Raw genomic sequence first — 20185 nt, forward strand, 5'->3', positions numbered from 1 at the left:
ATTGTTAATGTTGCCAGAATATGATGGGGTCTGGCTATTTCCTGTAATGTGCATCAGAATGGGTTTAATTTCAGTCAGAATTGACTAAATTACTAGTCACAGGCAAGAGATGTTAGGTTCATTATGTAGCTATGGAAGCAGAAGTACACTCATTGGTAGGATTTTTTTCCTTCATGTCATTTGAAATGCAAACATTAGGATTGGAGTTTTTTGCTTTAGGCTTGGTTATATTAAAACTTTCTCTTGCTGTTTGGAGTCCAGGAAGCCCTGAATTACCTTCTTCATTTTAGTTATGCTAGAAGCTGGGGCCCATATTAGTTGTCTTGATTAAGCTCTGAAAGGGGTTTGCTGAGGAGACAGGATCTTTTTTTTTCTAACATTATATATGACAGAGAGTTCCGAAAAGACCTGTTATAAAATCAGTTTCAGTCACTTTTCCCTTGTATGCTGTTGTGTGTTTGAAGGTCAGTTTTAAAGCATTGGTGTAATAGTCTCATGGTTTATCTTTTAAAAAAGCATTGCCTCAAGAAAGCTGTGGATAAATATATTTAATTAGTAAAGCTAAAAAGTTTTGTTTTCTTAGGTTATTTCTTTGGTAGCAAATAAATCTGCACAAGAACCTAATTTTTTTTTTCTGTTGATTTTCTATTTTGGCAGGAACTTGATCTCAAAATAGCAATTAAGTCTTGTCGCCTAGAGCTAAGTACCAAAAACAGAGAACGATGGTGCCATGAAATCCAGATTATGAAGAAGTAAGTGTACTCCTTGACTTACATTTCCCTGGTTCTACAGCCCAACCAGATGTCATCATGGGGAAAGAGGCCAGGAATCCACTCTTCTCAGAATCTTTTTGGGAACATATATTTTTTTCTCTCATTAAATATATTCTATTTCAAATAATAATATCACATTAGGATTAAGAAGGTTTAGTTCAAATCAGCTAGGACACTTACACACTGTTGGTGGGAATGTAAAATTGTGCAGCTGTTATGGAAAACAGTATGGTGATTCCTAAAAAATTAAAAATAGAATTACCATATGATCCAGCAATTCCATTTCTGGGTATATACAAAAAAGAATTGAAAGCAGGGACTTAAAGAGTAATTTGTACACTCATATTCATAACATTATTATTCACAATAGCTGAAAGGTAAAAGCAACCCAGTATCTACCAACAGAGACATGTATAAACAAAATGTGATATATTCATGAAATGGAATATTATGCAGCCTTAAAAAGGAAGGAAACTCTGACACATGCCACAGCATGGATGAATCTTGTGGACATTATGCTAAATGAAATAAGCCAGTCACAAAACGATAAATACTGTGTCATTCCACTTATATGTGGTACCTAGAGTAGTCAAACTCACAGTGAAAGAAAGTAGAATGGTGTTTGCCAGAGGGTGAAGGGACCAGCAAATAGAGAATAATTTTTAATAGATGCAGAGTTTCAGCTTTGCGGAATTAAACAGTTTTGTGCAGTATAGTGATAGTAGCAAAACATTGTGAAAGTATTTGATGCCAGGCTGGGCACGTTGGCTCACACTGTAATTCCAACACTTTGGGAGGCTGAGGTGGGTGGATTGCTTGAGCTCAGGAGTTCGAGACCAGCCTGGGCAACATGGCAAAACCCCATCTCTACAAAAAATATAAAAACTAGCCAGGTGTGGTGGTGCATGCCTGTATTCCCAGTTACTTGGGAGGTGGAGGTGGGAAGATTGCTTGAGCCCAGGAGGTCAAGGCTACAGTGAGCTGAGATCATACCACTGTACGCCAGCCTGGGTGACAAGAGCAAGACCCTGTCTGAAAAAAAGGAAAGCATCTGATGCCACTAAACTGTACACTTAAAAATGGTTAAGGTGGTAAATTTTATGCTATGTGTATTTTACCACAATCAAAAAAGTATTTCATTTCAGTTAACAAAAGTCAGCTAGGGCCGGGCATGGTGGCTCACACCTATAATCCCAGCACTTTGGGAGGCTAAGGCGGATGGATCACCTGAGGTCAGGAGTTTGAGACCAGCCTGGTCAACATGGCAAAACCCCATCTCTACTAAAAATACAAAAACTAGCTGGGTGTGGTGGCGGGTGCCTGTAATCCCAGCTACTTGGGAGGCCGAGGGAGGAGAATTGCTTGAACCCGGGAGGCAGAGGTTGCGGTGAGCTGAGATCACACCACTGCACTCCAGCCTGGGCGACTCCATCTCTAGATAAATAAATAAATAAATAAATAAATAAATAAATAAATAAATAATTAAAAAAATAAATTACCCCAACATTTAGTGGCTTAAAATAGCAAACATTTAGTATCTTATAGTTTCTGTGACTTAGGAATTTGGGAGTGGCTTAGCTGGGTAATTCTAGCTTAGAGTCTTTCCTGAGACATCTCAAGATATTGGTTGGAGCTGCAGTAATCCAAAGGCTTGACTAGGGCTGAAGTATCTGCTTCTATGCTCACGTATATGACTGTTGGCCAAAAGCATTCTTCGCCCTGTGGGCCTCTTCATGGGGAAGCTTGAATGTCTTCATGACATGGAAGCTAGCTTTCCCCAGAAAGATCTTTTCCCTAGAAAGAGTGAGTGATCTGAGAGAGAGAGAGAGAGAGAGAGCGAACGAGCGAGCAAGATGAAAACTGACATATCTTTGATGATCTTTCCTCGGAAGTGAGACTCTATCCTTTTCTACCACATTGTGTTTGTTACAGTGAATCACTAAGTACAGCCTACATTCAAGGGGAGGAGAGTTAAGCTCTTAAAAAGAGAAGTAGACATATTTTAAAACTTCCACAGGTAATATGCTGAGTACTTTACAGATCATTCTTCCAGTTATCACAGCAATCTTATATTTAGGTATTATTTTGTAAATGAGGAAGTTGAAGCTTATAGAGTCACATAGCTGGTGGTTGGTAAAGTGTGGATTTGAAATAAATACTTTCTGACTCTAATATCTGTGCTTAATTCCATTTTGATTCTCAAACTTTGTTATGTGGCAGAATCACCAGGAAAGCTTAACAGTGTAAATTATCAGGCCCTACATGTACATGGAAATTCTGTTTGCTTCTTTTTCTTTTTTTCTTTTTTTTTTTAAAAGAGATGTGGTCTTGCTATGTTACCCAGGCTTGACTTGAACTCCTGGGCTCAAGCAGTCCTCCCACCTCTGCCTCTGGAGTAGCTGGGACTATAGGCATGCGCCACCACACCCGGCTAATTTTTAATTTTTTGTAGAGATGAGGTCTCACTGTGTTACCCATGCTGATCTCGAACTCCTGGCTTCAAGCAATCCTCCCACCTCAGCCTCCCAAATTGTTGGGATTACAGTTGCAACTGCACCCAGCCTAGAACGCCAGATTTGAATCCTTACTTGACTACCTACTCACTGTGTGATCTTGTTACTTAGCCAATTTGTGCTTCAATTTTCTCCTGTGTGGAGAAAGTATTAATAAATCTACCTATAATAGGATTATTGTGACAAGTAACTGAGTTAATATATTTAAAATGCTTACTTCTTGGCAGTTAGAAATGTAACAGTAGTAATAGTGATGGTATTTTTATGTGTGTTTTCTTTTAAAAAATTACTAATTTTTAATTATACAAATCAGAATTTAGAATATTATAAATAATACTGATCTTTCCCCTTCTGTTCATCCACCCACAATTAAGTAGCATTTCAAATCCAGTCCCTTTTTATTGGAAATAATTTATTTATTTATTTTTTTTTTTTTTTTGAGACGGAGTCTCGCTCTGTCACCCAGGCTGGAGTGCAGTGGCACGATCTCGGCTCACTGCAAGCTCCGCCTCCCAGGTTCACGCCATTCTCCTGCCTCAGCCTCTCCGAGTAGCTGGGACTACAGGCGCCCGCCACCACGCCCGGCTAATTTTTTGTAGGAAATAATTTATTTTATTGTAATGTTTTTCTTTCTTATTAGGTTGAACCATGCCAATGTTGTAAAGGCCTGTGATGTTCCTGAAGAATTGAATATTTTGATTCATGATGTGCCTCTTCTAGCAATGGAATACTGTTCTGGAGGAGATCTCCGAAAGGTAGTGTGGATGTTTTGAGATGAGAGATAGTAAATCACAAACTTTAGCAATGTTTGAATCATATTAAATATAATAAACTAGAATAAGAATCGGAAAAGCTATGGGCTGCTTCTTGTTTTGTAAATAAAGTTTTACTGGAACACAGCCACATTCATTTCTTTACACATTGTCTATGGCTGCTTTCTTATGGCTGCAGAATTGAGTGGTTTTAACAGAGACTATGTGACTTGCAAAACCTAAAGTATTTACCATATGGTTCCTTACAGAAAATGTTTGTTGACTCCTGATTTAGAAAGTGCATTTTTGTTGTTGCTGTTTGATGGGACTATAGCAATGGTGTTAGATGAAAATTTCAGTGGTTAAGGTGCTTATAAAAAGTTGTTTTCTGTATTGCAATCTTTTTTTCTACCTAATTTTAAATGTGCCCATATGACCATTTTTATATATATCTGTGAGATTTGTCAGCCTTTTCCAGTTTCAAATGCTTTTTGCCTCTTTTTACTTTTATGAGCCTTATCATGAAATTTACATGCCCTCAGTATGGATTTGGTAATTTTATTCCCTTGTATTTTATTATGACTTATTTTTCTCATTTGAATATTCTTTTAGAGTATAGTAATTAATGTGTGGTCACTATTGCAGCCCAGCAATTTGCAGAACAGATTTTTAGATTTCTTTCTTTTTTTAGCTGCTCAACAAACCAGAAAATTGTTGTGGACTTAAAGAAAGCCAGATACTTTCTTTACTAAGTGATATAGGTATGTATCAGTATTAAAATACCATTGTAATGTAATGTCCCTTTGGTCCATAAAAGATTCTCTATCTTTTCGGGAATTCAGGAGAATTGTTGATACACTGTACAAAGTCTATAGAATTTCAACATCTATAAGAAGTTATAAAAATCTATTACTGTTGATGCTAAATTAAAACTAGGATATTTTGGCTAGGTGCGGTGGCTCACACCTGTAATCCCAGCACTTTGGGAGGCCGAGGTAGGCAGATCACGAGGTCAGGAGTTCAAGACCAGCCTGGCCAACATAGTGAAACCCCATCTCTACTAAAAATACAAAAATTAGCTGGGCACAATGCCACATGCCTGTAGTCCCAGCTACTCAGGAGGCTGAGGCAGGAGAATCGCTTGAACCCAGGAGGTAGAGGTTGCAGTGAGCCAAGATTGCACCACTGCACTCCAGCTTGGGCAACAGAGTGAGACTTTGTCACACACTCACAAAAAGAAACTAGGATATTTTATTATTTATTTGTGGCTAAGAGGCCTTTTTTTGTCTAATAGATGTTCCAATAGCTGACAAAAAAATCATGTGAAATGACCTTACTCAATTTCACACCCCCCCACCATTGACATAGTAATTTTGTTTACAGTGGAATTGCATCTCCTTGAGGGATGGATCCTCAAGTCAACTCTTTTTTGTTTGTTTGTTTGTTTTGAGATGGAGTCTAGCTCTGTCGCCCAGGCTGAAGTGCAGTGGTGCGATCTCAGCTTACTGCAACCTCTGCCTCCCAGGTTCAAGCGATTCTCTTGCCTCAGCCTCCCGAGTAGCTGGGATTACAGGCGCCCGCCACCACACCTGGCTAATTTTTGTATTTTTAATAGAGACGGGGTTTCACTGTGTTGACCAGGCTGGTCTCAAACTCCTGACCTTGTGATCCGCCCGCCTCGGCCTCCCAAAGTGCTAGGATTACAAGCATGAGCCACCACGCCCGGGCAAGTCAACTCTTCAGGGTGAAAAATCTCTGCTTAATCAGAATGACTCCAGAAAAATTCCTAAAATAACCAGTACCTAACCTTTTGGAGGAACCTCAAAAACCAAAAATTTGGTTCCCCATAGATTTTGGTTTTGCCTCTTTTCCAAGGTCATGAGGGCTAAAGTCCAATTGAAATGGGTGATTTAGGTGGGAGAAAGAGGCTTATAAGAGTTACAGGGATTTTCCCAATTGCTTGTTGCATTTCTATTTGTTGTTAATTCTAATGAGTTAAATGAACATATAGTATAATTTTGTAGTATTTGTTTAATGTTACTTTTTTTCTGTGAAGAAAACCTGAACTACTATAGTATTAGTTGTGTAGTTATGATGATCCATATAAGCTTGAGCATCAGAGCAGATTTGTACAAAATGTGAGGTGAATTTTTATTTTAACTCAATGCTTTCTGTTACTTCAAAGTATATTTTAAACTTTATTTAGGGTCTGGGATTCGATATTTGCATGAAAACAAAATTATACATCGAGATCTAAAACCTGAAAACATAGTTCTTCAGGATGTTGGTGGAAAGGTAGGTGAAACCTGAAGTAATGTTTCATGCCTGTTGAATATAGTCTCTCTGATATAGTTAGTCCTTGAGCTTTGGTGTCTTTGCTATATGCCCATAACACTCTTACTTTTTCCATTTCAGACCTCACCACACTGAACTGTAGTTTTGTGTTTAGTTTTTTTGTCCCTTCTGCTAAACAGTGGTTCCATCAGAGAAGAAACAGCACCTGTTTTTTTTTTCTTTTTCTTTTTTTTCCATTTTTCATGCTTAACCCAGCTCCTAGACTTCACCTGTCTCATTCAAGTCTGTTTTTCCAGCATCGTATCTAGCAAAGATACAGGCCTTGAATACATAATATGTTAACACTTATTATTTTATTCTTACGAAGCACATCCAAAACACATACATACACATCCTGGGTCCACTTTAAGAAAAAAAAGAAAATATATATTTTTAAAACTTATTTTCCTTCCCCCAATTTAAATGAGTCATCTGGAGAAGAACCAGAAATTGTGAATTGACTCTTAAAATGTTCATTTCATTAGTAACTTAAGCAGTTTTCTTGTTTCCAGCATCCAAATTTCATTCCAATAAAGACTTCAAGGCCAAGAGTCTGAACCTTGTGTTGAGTTGTGTGTGCCGTCTCTTTAGTTAGTGAAGATAGTTGTTGGCCTCTTGGAGGTGTTGGAACTTTGGTGATGCTTCTTCTCTTAGGAACCTTTCACATATGCTTGGCACCAAATATCTCTGCTTTTTTTTTTTTTATCCAAAGACTTCAGGACATTCTTGAAGTTAGATCTAAGTATTTATTCACATTTAATCTACTCTAAGAGAGTATGATGCTTCTTCAAGTTTGGAAGTCACCCTTGCCTTTACTTTCCAGTTTAATGGATTGAGCTTATTTTGAATATAGCAAAATAAAAATTAATAGCCCACCTGTATTTAATTTTTACCATGTACCAAGCACTGTGTTACCTTCTTTACTTTCGTTATTTCATTGGATCCTAATAACAATTCTGTGAAGCAGGGACTGTTAGTCATCCAATTAGATTACTGAGAGAGGTTAAATAACTTGGTAGATCACACGCCTAGTTAAGTGGTGGCACTCAGGCTTGAAATATTTTCGTGTTATTACAGAGCTCAAGCTCCTCACCACTGCCCTCTCTACAGCCTTATAAGGATATTGTTGTCTTTCCTTTTTAAATTTCTCTACCATTTAATACTTAATTTGTCTTATTATTTTGCAGATAATACATAAAATAATTGATCTGGGATATGCCAAAGATGTTGATCAAGGAAGTCTGTGTACATCTTTTGTGGGAACACTGCAGTATCTGGTGAGACCTGTATTGTTTCTTTGAATTTAAGTGTGTATAGGATTCTCTTATTTCTGAAGATCATGAATAGAGTAGGTCAAAAATAAAGTAGCTTTTCCCATACAGTGTTGGTGTTTAAAGCATTTTCTCTTTTGAAGGCCCCAGAGCTCTTTGAGAATAAGCCTTACACAGCCACTGTTGATTATTGGAGCTTTGGGACCATGGTATTTGAATGTATTGCTGGATATAGGCCTTTTTTGCATCATCTGCAGCCATTTACCTGGTAAGAAATGGATGAGAACTTGGGCATGCTTAATGGGAATGGAAATTTTTTCATTTGTCTTTTATTCTTTCTTTAATTGTTTAATTGCCTTTGAAATATACAATTAAATATAATTAAATGGCAAGAAATCTTAATTTGTGAGAATCACTTTGTCAGCTGAGGTAGCTTTTGATTTTATAGGCATGAGAAGATTAAGAAGAAGGATCCAAAGTGTATATTTGCATGTGAAGAGATGTCAGGAGAAGTTCGGTTTAGTAGCCATTTACCTCAACCAAATAGCCTTTGTAGGTAAGTATATTTTAGTTAAGGAAGTTTGCCACAGTTTCTCCAGGGTTGTAAAGGAACAGGAGAGTAGTTGTCTGTTTCAAGTTGCATTATCCAGTAGAACTTTCTGTGATGATGTAGAAACCTTCTATATCTCTGTTGGCCACATGAGGTTATTGACTACTTGACAGGTAGCTAGTTTGGCTAGAGAACTGAATTTTGAATAAATAGTAAATATAAATAGCCACTTGGGACTAGTGGCTACCATTTTGGACAGCACAGGTCTAGTGGAAAGAAGAACTGCCATTTAACTGATTGACATATGTCCTAAGAAGGCTGTTAGGATAATGAAGTAAATGGGTTAATTGCAGAATGGATTTGGACTCATCCGTCAGAGTTGTCAGTAACTAACATATGTGGAGTTTTGAGTAGTTTATGATGGAGAAAAGTTTGTCCCCTGTCATTTCATGAATTTGAAAGTAAGTTATGAAATGGTACAGACAAGTGATGTGGGAAAGAAAATGGACAACCTGCAAAATTACCTTTCTAACAGTATAAAGGGAAATTGGAACATAATGATTTGATTTTCACCCTATTTTGTATGTTTTCTAGTTTAATAGTAGAACCCATGGAAAACTGGCTACAGTTGATGTTAAATTGGGACCCTCAGCAAAGAGGAGGACCTGTTGACCTTACTTTGAAGCAGCCAAGATGTTTTGTATTAATGGATCACATTTTGAATTTGAAGGTTAGTCTTAATGGGTCTACTGCATAAGACCAGCATTGAAAGTAACAAGTTTATTTGGAAAATTAGCATAAATACAGTTTAATAATCTTTTCCTGTTGCTTATTTATTTATTTATTTATTTTGAGACAGGGTCTGTCTCTGTCACCTAGGCTGGAGTGCAGTGGCACATTTTTGGCTCATTGCAACCTGCGCCTCCTAGGTTCAAGCGATTCTCTTGCCTCTCCTGAGTAGTTGGGACTACAGGTGCGCACCATCATGCCCAGCTAATTTTTGTATTTTTAGTAGAGATAGGGTTTCACTATGTTGTCCAGGCTGGTCTTGAACTCCTGACCTCAGGTGATCCACCCGCCTCCACCTCCCAAAGTGGGATTTACAGACGTAAGCCATTGCGTCCATCCCTGATGCTTATTTGAAAAAGAAAATTGCATTCTTAGAGCTGATTTTTTAAAAAATTTATTTAGCAAGCTGTCTCAGTTTGCTTCTCTGTGGTCTTTGTTAATTACTCCTTTGAAGCAACTTTTTTATTTACCTTTTCCCATGTTGTTGCCATTATCCTCGATTCATTTATGTCTAGTCATACTGGATTTGATTTGGTAAGGAAGGTTCCTATCTGCCTTTCATGGCTCTGCACTTACTCCCTAACCTATAGTTCATTCAATATGTACTACCTGTCTCATCTTCTGAAAATGCTTTTTTATTCTTCTGCCCAAGAAACTAACATAGTTCTTTTTTTTTTTTTTTTTTTTTAAACAAGTCAAGTGTAAACTGATCTGCTTGGCTTTTTTGGGGGGCTTTCCCTAACCAAGTTTTGCCTTGTACCTGCTTCTCTTAACCTTTACCTCATACAAGACCAGCTTGTCACTGCTCCTTATGGCTCAAACCCATTATCTACCTTTGTGCTTTGACAGATGCTATCCTTCTGCCTGGTATGATATCCATTTCTGTGTATCTCCTCACCTACACTGGCATATCTTCAAGAGCTTTTCTTTAAATGGTCTCTGCCACACAATTTGCCATTTAAAGGCTATATTCTCTTTCTCATCTTCCATTCATGCATCTTCATATAGATTGTTATCTTCTTCAATGTTGGGATTGTTTTACTTCTTTTATTAACAGTCACCCACCCTACCCTTCCTAACCATGGCATTCTGTACAGAGCAGGGCATGTATCAGGTTCTTAGTAAATTATTTATTGATATGAATGAGAGCTATAGATAGTTCTATTATGCAGTGTACCCAGAAACCACTCTCATCAATAGTCTTTACATTTGTGTTGATTGTTTGTAGTGTACAGGTTTCTAAAATTGAAATGAGAAATTATAATCATGTAATGTTGGAGTACATGGCGAGATAGCTCACTTTAGTCTGGAACTCCTGAGCTCAGGTGATTCTCCTGCTTCAGCCTCCAGAGTAAATGGAACTATAGGTATGCGCCACCTCTCCTGCCTAATTTTTAAATTTTTGGTAGAAATGGGGTCTCACTGTGTTGACCAGGCTGGTTTTGAACTCCTGGCCTCAAGTAATCCTCCTACCTCGACTTCCCAAAAGTCGTAGGTAGGTTCAGTACACTTTTTTCAACTCTTCTACATATCTAAAGATTTTCATAATAAACAGTTGGAAAATATGCATACAATCAGACTTGCTAAGCTGTTTTTTCAAAAGGGAAATATTCCAGTAACTGTTTTGTTGCTTCCTTTTTTTAAGTGAAAATCAAACAGACGTCATTCCTTTCTTGTACAATATATATAAACATTTTAGGAAAATGTCCTACAGTAACACCAAGCTGTTTTGCAGTTCATGCTTCTGTACTTTTGCTCATGATGCTCTGCTGCCTATAAATCTGAGATTACAGATATGGGCCACCAAAGTGCTGAGATTACAGATGTGGGCCACCGTGCCCGAACTTGGCATACTTTATTAAATAGAAACTTGAGGCCATGTGGATGTCATTCTTGGCTAACACTGAAAAGATACCTGGCTTCTTCTTGATTTGGTTTCCTTCTACTGTGCCAAAGAATAAATTATCCCTCAGTGTGTTGGGAAAGCAGGGCTTTAGTTCTATGTTGCCTCTGAAACATTTCGGTTGTGAATGAACCACATCTCGCATTTGTTTCATACTTGTCATAGGAATCATAGCATCATTTCTGCTTTGAAGGACATCTGTGAGCCTCTTGTTACAGGGCCTGGGGCCTCTTGTTATAGTCCACATTATGGAGTTTATAGTTTACAGACTTTAATTCAGTTTGCAGCACCACTATTTACCTATCTGTGAACCTGAGCAAATGTCTATCTCAAGGACAATAATATCTTCCTCAAAGCATCAATATTATTATGAGGTTATGCAGAATAAGGTATGTATAAGGTACTAGTTATAGTAGTTCGAGAAGCTTCAAGGATGCTTGTTAGACATGATAATAGGACTGAATTTTGAAGAATGAGAGTTTTTAGAGAAAGGGTGAGGGTGGGAGAGATTTATAGGCAGCAGAGCGTCATGAGCAAAAGTACAGAAGCATGAACTGCAAAACAGCTTGGTGTTACTGTAGGATATTTTCCTAAAATGTTTATATATATTGTACAAGAAAGGAATGATGTCTGTTTGATTTTCACTTAAAAAAGGAAGCAACAAAACAGTTACTGAAATATTTCCCTTTTGAAAAAACAGCTTAGCAAGTCTGATTGTATGCATATTTTCCAACTGTTTATTATGAAAATCTTTAGATATGTAGAAGAGTTGAAAAAAGTGTACTGAACCTACCATTAAAAATAATGATGAAACAGTAGCATTTAATTATTTTTTTTTTTGCCTCCTCTTTCATGCCCCTAAATGTAACTATATTCTGAGTCTCTTCTTGGTTCTCTGTTTTTCCATTACATTTCCTTTCTTTTATTAGGCAGTCTCTTCAACTGTATAGCTTTACCTATAAACTACATATGGCTAACTCCTAAAGTTATTTATCTCTGTAGCTGTGACTTTTCTGCCAAGGACTTATAACTGCTGTATAATTATATAACTACCTGGCTGTTCCACTGGCACTTACGACTTAATTTATTAAAAACTGAACATATTTGTTCTATCCATTAAATCTACTTCTTTTTTTTTGTTTTTGATATGGAGCCTCACTCTGTCTCACGATCTCAACTCACTGCATCCTACACCTCCTGGGTTCAAGTGATTCTCGTGCCTCAGCCTCCCGAGTAGCTGGGATTACAGATGCCTGCCACCATGTCTGGCTAATTTTTATATTTTTAGTAGAGATGGGGTTTCACCATATTGGCCAGGCTGGTCTTGACACCCTGACCTCAGGTGATCTGCCCACCTCGGCCTTCCAAAGTGCTGGGATTACAGGCGTGAGCCACCGCACCCGACCCCATTAAATCTACCTCTATAGATTTCCTACACTTCTTATTTGCACTGTCACCTCTCCAGTTACCCAGGTGGGAAACTTTGGCTGTGTTGACTCTTCCTTTCTCTTCAATCGATATATCCAATTATTTTATCAAATTTATCTTTTGAATATCTTAACAATTTTGAGCTTGCCAGGTTCTCAATTTAGAAAGGCTTGCATAGTTCTCTTTCACTATTGAATAAAGTCCAGACCCTTTCATTGGTACTCAAAACCTATCTTGGTTTCATATCAACTTACACTCCTGGACTTATCTCTTACTAATGCCCTGAGAGGCCATCATTTTAGGTACATTTGAACTGGATTAATTGTATTCTCTGATTATACCCATCCCTTTCTACTTTTCTGCTTCTGCTCACCTTGTTTTCTGCCTAAAGGAACTCTTTTTTCAGTCTTTTCCCATTTCAGTCTTTCTTTCATTTCAAAGTTTAGCTCAAGTAGTGCCTCCTTTATGAAGTGCCCGCTTCCTACTGCCAAGTGTATGATACTTTACGCTGATTATAACACCTATCACATTTTGCCTGGTACTTTAGTTCTCTTAGTATATCTTAATATCTTCTGTTTGACTATAACTGTATGGAGGGCAAGGATCATAAGGTACTCAGTTTGTATACCCACTACTACCACCACAACACACTTAATAGTATGTACCAATAGTATGTACCTACCAATAGTAGGTACTCATTAAATATTATAGTGAGCAAAAAGATAAATTTAGGTTGTATTTCTTCTTCTTTCTTTTGCTTCCTTCTGGCCTGGAGCTTTGGTAGTGGGTTGCCATGATGACATACCCTAATATCCTGTGTAAAAGTAGATGTCCATTATAGGATTTTCTGCTACTGCTGTAAGTGGCAGCTGTCATAGTGTGAAATCTGCCTAAATTGGGAAGGCATGGAAAGTCTCAGGTAGTATAATTGTATTGCAAATCCGTATCAGTTTTGAAGATTTCCCTACTCCCCTTTTAAACATAAAGATTTATATTAAAGAAAAGTCTCTTAATAAGAGAAATACTGGCAGTCGTGTTATGACATTCGGAATTCACATGAAAAGGATAAGCTTCAGGTTATAAAAACAGTTTGGTATTTCTTTTTTATAATTTTGTTAATACAGGTGTAGTGTCTCATGCCTGTAATCCCAGCACTTTGGGAGGTGGAGGCAGGCGGATCACTTGAGGTCTGGAGTTCGAGACCAGCCTGGCCAACATGGTGAAACCCCATCACTACTAAAAATACAAAAATTAGCCAGGGATGGTGGTGCATGCCTGTAGTCCCAACTACTCGAGAGGCTGAGACAGGAGAGTTGCTTGAACCTGGGAGGTGGAGGCTGCATTGAGCGGAGATTGCACCATTGCACTCCAGCCTGGGTGACAGAGACTCTGTCTCAAAAACAAACAAACAAAATTGTTAATATGCTTTTAAGTTTGTTTTTTTTTTTCTTTTGAGATAGAGTCTTGTTCTATCACCCAGGCTAGAGTACCATGGTGCAGTCTCCGCTCACTACAACTTTCACCTCCCAGACTCAAGTGATTCTCTCGTGCCTCAGCCTCCCACATAGTTGGAATTACAGGTGTGCGCCATCATGGCTGACTAATTTTTTGTGTGTTTTTAGTAGAGACAGAGTTTCGCCATGTTGGCCAGGATGGTCTCGAACTCCTGTCCTCAAGTAATCTACCTGTCTTGGCCTCCCAAAGGGCTGGGATTATAGGTGTGAGCCACCGCGCCTGGCCTAATTTTTTAAATTGACAAATAATTGTACATATTAATGGGGTAAATAGTGATGTTTCAATATATATACTGTGTAGTGATCAGATTAGGGTAATTAGCATATCCATCATCTAAAACATAATTTCTTTGTGTTGGGAATATTCAGTATCCCTTTCTTTTTTCTTTCTGGAGTGTAGTGGCGCAATCTTGGCTCACTGCAGCCTTGATCTCCCAGGTTCAGGCGATTCTCCTGCCTCAGCCTTCCGAGTAGCTGGGATTATAGGCATTGTGCCACCAAGCCCAGCTAATTTTTGTATTTTTAGTAGAGACAAAGTTTCACCATGTTGGCCAGGCTGGTCTTGAAGTCCTGACCTTTAGTGATCTACCTGTCTCGTAATCCCAAAGTGCTGGGATTACAGGCGTGAGCCACCACGCCCAGCCTCAGTTTAGTATTTCTGTAGCACCATTTATTTGGGCGTCTGTGTTAGGATTTGTAAGTAGAAATAATAGTGGGCCTTCAAACTAAAAAGTGTACAGTAAAGGAAATAATCAACAAAATGAAAAAGCAACCCATGGATTGGGAAAAGATATTTGCATACCATACATCCAATAAGAAATTAATATCCTAAATTTATAAGAAACTCACGCAACTCAATACCAAAAATGTAAATAACCCAATTTAAAAATGTGCAAAGGAACTGAATTAGACGCTTCTCAAAAGAAGAAATTCAGATGGCCAACAAACATATGAAAAGGTGCTCAACAACTCTTAGCATGAGGGCGATGCAAATCAAAACCACACTAAGATATCACCCCCCACCTGTTGGGATGGCTATTATCCAAAAGAAAAAAGATAAGTGTTAGTGAGGATGTGGGAGAAAAGAAATCCCTTGTACACTGTTGGTGGGAATGTGAATTATTACAGCTATTGTGGGAAACAGTACAAAAGTTCCTCAAAATTAAAAATAAAACTACTGGCCGGGCATGGTGGCTCACACCTGTAATCCCAGCACTTTGGGAGGTTGAGACAGGTGGATCACATGAGGCCAGGAGTTCGAGACCAGACTGGGCAACATGCAGAAACCCCGTCTCAACTAAAATTACAAAAATTAGCTGGGCATGGTGGTGCACATCTGTAATCCCAGCTACTCCGTAGGCTGAGGCAGGATAATTGCTTGAACCCAGGAGGTGGAAGTTGTAGTGAGCTGAGATCATGCCACTGCACATCAGCCTGCTGTCATCAGCCTGCGTGACACAGCAAGACTCTGTCTCAAAAGAAAAAAAAAATAGAACTGTAAGATTCAACAATCTCATTTCTCGGTATATATCCAAAGGATTTTAAAGCAGGCTTGTGAAGAGATATTTGCACTCCCATGTTCATTGCAGCATTATTCACAATAGTCAAGATCTGGAAATAGCCTAAATGTCCTTTGACAGATGAATGGATAGGGAAAAAGTGGTATATATACACAGTGGAATAGTATTCAACGTTAAGAAAAAGAAGGAAATTCTGCCATTTAGGACAATGTGGATGAACCTGGAGGACATGCTAAGTAAAATAAGCAAGACACAGAAAGAGAAATACTGCATGATCTCACTTACATGTGGAATCTATAATAGTTAAACTTAATAGAAGCAGACAGTAGCATCATAGTTGTCAGGGGCTGCACGGACGGGGTTGGGGGGGTGTATGTAGAGATGTTGATCAAAAGGTCCAAAAATTATGGCAGCAAAAGAAAAAAAAGGTACAAAAATGACAACTATGAAGAGGTGACAGATACATTAATTAGCTGAAATGTGATAATTTCACAATGTATATCAAAACATCAAGTTGTATAACTCAAATATATAACATTTTTATATGTCAAAAGAATTGTCACAAAATAAAATATGTAAAAGATAAAGCAATAAATCAGGAGAGGGGGCTATGACAGATGAAACAAGATAGGCTGTATGTAAATGATGGTTGAAACTAGGTGAGGCATTCACAGGGTTGGGGGGCTTATTGTACTGTTGTCTGTAGTTTTTTTTTGTTTTGTTTTGTTTTGTTTTTTTGAGACAGAGTCTTGCTCTGTCGCCCAGGCTGGAGTGCAGTGGCGCAATCTCGGCTCACTGCAAGCTCCGCCTCCCGGGTTCCCGCCATTCTCCTGCCTCAGCCTCTCCGAGTAGCTGGGACTACAGGCGCCTGCCACCACGCCCATTTTTAGTAGAGATGGGGTTTCACCGTGGTCTCGATCTCCTGACCTCGTGATCCACCCGCCTCAGCCTCCCAAAGTGCTGGGATTACAAGCGTGAGCCACCGCGCCCGGCCTTGTCTGTAGTTTTGTTTCTTTGAAAACATCAATTCAGATTTGTGTTTTAAAGGGAAAAAAATAATAGTGGCCTTGGATTAATGCTTTACCTTTGTAGTAAGGATTTTCAGCAGAGCGAATTTTAATCATTTGCATATACTAGTCAATGTAAGGCATGGAGAAATGTAGGCATTAATTTCGTATGGCTTTTCTAAGGATACTGGAAGGAAGAGAATTTAAAATCATGTTCTTTTCAAAAGACTGAAGTCCAACTCTGTGGCTGCCTGCGCTGACAGGTAGGGACAGAGCCCCACCTGACTCAGCCTCACACTCACTTGGCCTGTATCAGGCTACTTTTACTGGGGCTTTAGGTGAGAGTAATAAAATTGTTCTTTTACTTGATTTGGGGCCCTTAGGCAGGTTGCTGCTCTGGGATTAGGTTGTCTTATAAAAAGGTAACTCACCACACATAACAATGCTTTTTCCTGTTTAAAGAAAGACCTAGTTCTTCTGTCAGATGATTTCTTAAGGCAGCATGAAGTAGCCAGACACAAAAAGAGTTAAGATTCAAGCTCTACCAGTTATTAGCTGTGTGATCCCTAACAAGTTATTTAACATAGAACTCTGGTTTCTTTCTCTGTTTAAAATGGAGATTAAAAGATCTAATTATTGGGGATGTTATGTGAAAGTGGTTTATGCCTGTGGTTGTCTTGTGTTAGGCACTTCATGAATTGGAATGTTTCCTTTTCGGTCTATGATAATGTTTTTTTCAAAATAAATAACTTATTCTTTCAAATTGGGATTTTTCTTAATTTTGTGCATCCCTATAACTTTGGAATTTTATTGTTGGGACAAACATCTATTGTAGAAAAGGAGATTGTTCAGTTTCAGAATGTCATTTTATAATTATAAAAGGAGATCTCACTTTGGAGAATGAGTGAGCCTTGTTTAATGTAGAAATAATGCCTTTTGTCCATATTCACCTTTTAGTATCTGGCAGCGAATCTTTTATGTAACAAATGATCAATAACTACCTTTTTTTCTTATTTATACAGATAGTACACATCCTAAATATGACTTCTGCAAAGATAATTTCTTTTCTGTTACCACCTGATGAAAGTCTTCATTCACTACAGTCTCGTATTGAGCGTGAAACTGGAATAAATACTGGTTCTCAAGAACTTCTTTCAGAGACAGGAATTTCTCTGGATCCTCGGAAACCAGCCTCTCAATGTGTTCTAGATGGAGTTGTAAGAAAATTAATTATAATATCTCTAGAGTATGTGAAATCTAGAGGGATTGCATGCCCTGCAATTTTTGTGCATACTTGGAATTCCTTGGGGGGCCGCACATTTTGTTTTGGTTTTGTCCTACTTTCAACTCTTATCATTGCTTTGCAAGGTGAACAGGATAGAAATGAAATATTTGTTGTTTTGAACTTTGCAAGACTTTTTCTTTGGTGCCAGTTTTCTGCTCCTGTTCCCAGACCAAACTGAGGGTCAGGCTGCTTACTCTTGCGGTCCAATAACGAGATGCAGATGAACTGGGAGAGATGGGAGTTATTTCTGTAACCAGTTACAGGTAGAAGGCCTGGAAATGATCGCCAGACCAACTCAAAATTACAAAGATTTTCCATAGTTTATATATCTTCTAAGCTATATGTCTACGTGTAAGTTTGCATTCATCTAAAGACATAAGTGATTAACTTCTTTTCATCTGTAACTAAGGTCTGAGTCTTGAAGACATTCCTCTGGAACCTCAGTAAATTTACTTACTCTAAATGGGTCCAGGTGCTGGGGTGATTACCCTTATCTTGTCTCCTATTAAATCACAGAGGTTTAAGGAGTTCCTTCAGACCCCCAATAAACTTGTTTGTGGAGGCCTGGAGTTTCTTCAGACCCCTAATAAAACTTACTTAATTCTGAACAGGTCCTGTTAAGAATTCCTTCGTTATTTTGCTTTTAGGCCCAGGAAAGGCCTGGGCAGAACTCTTGGTAGGCTTTGGCTACATTTCAGCCTTTGTGTAAGGGCACTGGTTCTTCCAGTTTTTTGTTTTTTTTTTTGTTTTGTTTTTTGACAGTATTGCTCTGTTGCCCAGGCTGAAGTGCAATGGCACAATCTCAGCTCACTGCAACCTCCATCTCCTGGGTTCAAGTGATTCTCCCTGCCACAGCCTTCCAAGTAGCTGGGATTATAGGTGCCCACCACCATGCCTAGCTAATTTTTTGTATCTTTAGTAGAGACGAGGTTTCGCCACTCCTGACTGACCTCAGGCGATCTGCCTGCCTCGGCTTCCTAAAGTGCTGGGATTACAGGCGTGAGCCACTGCACCCGGCCACTCTTTCAGCTTTTAATATTTAACTTCACCACTCAGTCAGTGCTGAAACAGTTGTTATTTAGGCCTGCGTTAGTGAGACCTGGTCTGCCACACTCCCAATTAATATTCCTTCTTGGCTTGGTGCAGTGGCCCATGCCTGTAATCCCAGGACTTTGGGAACCCAAGGTGGGTGGATTGCTTGAGTTCAAGAGTTCGAGACCTGCCTGAGCAACATGTTGAAGCCCTGTCTCTACAAAAACTACAAAAATTAGCGGAGTTTGGTGGTGCACCCCTGTAGTGCTAGCTACTTGGGAGGCTGAGGTGGGAGAATCACTTGAGTCCAGGGAGGTTGAGGCTGCAATGAGCCATGATTATGCCGCTGCACTCCAGCATGGGTGACAGAGCAAGACCCTGTCTCAAGAAAAAAATTTCTTTTTGTATTTGAAGCCCAGTACTCTGAAACTACTGTGAGAACAGCAGTCTCATAGGTCCTGCCAAAGGATAAATGGGTGGTAAAATATGACTGTGGTCATGACTTTTTTCCCCATTTTTCTTTTTATGACTTTATTGAGGCATATTATCATGTTAGTTCCCATTTAAGGTATACAATATAGTGATTTTTAATTTCTTTTTTAGTAACTCGTCACTGACTTGATGCTCAATTACAGTGATTTTTTTTAAAAGTAAATTTACCAAATTTTGCAGCTGTCACCATAAATCAGCTTAAAAACATTTCCATTAACAGTCCATTAACTGTTAATCTCCATGCTGTCCACCCCAGGCAACCAGGAATCTATTTTTTATCTCCACAAGTTTGCCTTTTCTGAACGTTCCATATAAATGGAATTATGTAATATATAGTCTTGTGTCTGACTTTTTTTACTTGCCTTATATTTTTGAAGTCCGTGCATGTTGTAGCATGTATCAGTACTTCATTCGTTTTGATTACTGATTAGTTTTTTCACTGTGTATATCTTTTTGCGTTTGTTCTTTGGGTTTTGGTGATTGTTCACTTTAGCCCATACAAAAGTTTGGGTCTTTTTCCTCAGCAAAAGTTCGGACTCTGTTATCTGTAAGAGATATGCTAATATATATTGATTTTGTTCATTTGCATTTCAAAGTAGGAAATCTAGTGCACAAGTATTTAGAAAACCTAGGATTTTCAAAGATCCTTGAACAGGATTTTAATTGTTTGTTTCTTTTTCAGAGAGGCTGTGATAGCTATATGGTTTATTTGTTTGACAAAAGTAAAACTGTATATGAAGGGCCATTTGCTTCCAGAAGTTTATCTGATTGTGTAAATTATATTGGTAAGTCCAGTCCATTTAGTGGCTGAGCTTTAAACATGAATTAATATAACTTTGACTCTCAGTATGATTAGTAGAAATGGACTTTTGGTGTTGTGTTCTGTATCTCATACTTGAAGTTTCTATATGGAGTTATATAAGAATTCTGAAAAATGGATTTATATAGTTTGGAAAGTGAAAAGGTAGATATTAAATCTCCATGAGACCATTCATTTAAGAGAAGATTTACTTTCTTGAGGA

At 38.4% G+C, this 20185-nt stretch overlaps 1 protein-coding gene across 4 annotated transcripts in view; it reads left to right on the forward strand.

The window, feature by feature from the left end:
• CHUK (component of inhibitor of nuclear factor kappa B kinase complex) overlaps positions 1 to 20185 on the forward strand; it is a 47864-nt gene that overhangs the window by 2956 nt on the left and 24723 nt on the right. For all 4 annotated transcript variants that reach the window (XR_008652399.2, XM_055252132.2, XM_055252140.2 and 1 more), the window contains exons 2-11: positions 658 to 752; positions 3927 to 4041; positions 4730 to 4799; positions 6245 to 6333; positions 7560 to 7649; positions 7787 to 7911; positions 8092 to 8199; positions 8788 to 8923; positions 17377 to 17571; positions 19846 to 19948. Coding sequence is in view for 3 of the 4 variants with exons in the window: in XM_055252132.2 (XP_055108107.1) it covers positions 658 to 752; positions 3927 to 4041; positions 4730 to 4799; positions 6245 to 6333; positions 7560 to 7649; positions 7787 to 7911; positions 8092 to 8199; positions 8788 to 8923; positions 17377 to 17571; positions 19846 to 19948 (1126 nt within the window). In the remaining variant the exon portion in view is untranslated. The remainder of the gene's footprint in view (positions 1 to 657; positions 753 to 3926; positions 4042 to 4729; positions 4800 to 6244; positions 6334 to 7559; positions 7650 to 7786; positions 7912 to 8091; positions 8200 to 8787; positions 8924 to 17376; positions 17572 to 19845; positions 19949 to 20185) is intronic.

This window comes from Symphalangus syndactylus, chromosome 2 (genome assembly GCF_028878055.3).
Source record: "Symphalangus syndactylus isolate Jambi chromosome 2, NHGRI_mSymSyn1-v2.1_pri, whole genome shotgun sequence".
Taxonomy (NCBI): domain Eukaryota; kingdom Metazoa; phylum Chordata; class Mammalia; order Primates; family Hylobatidae; genus Symphalangus; species Symphalangus syndactylus.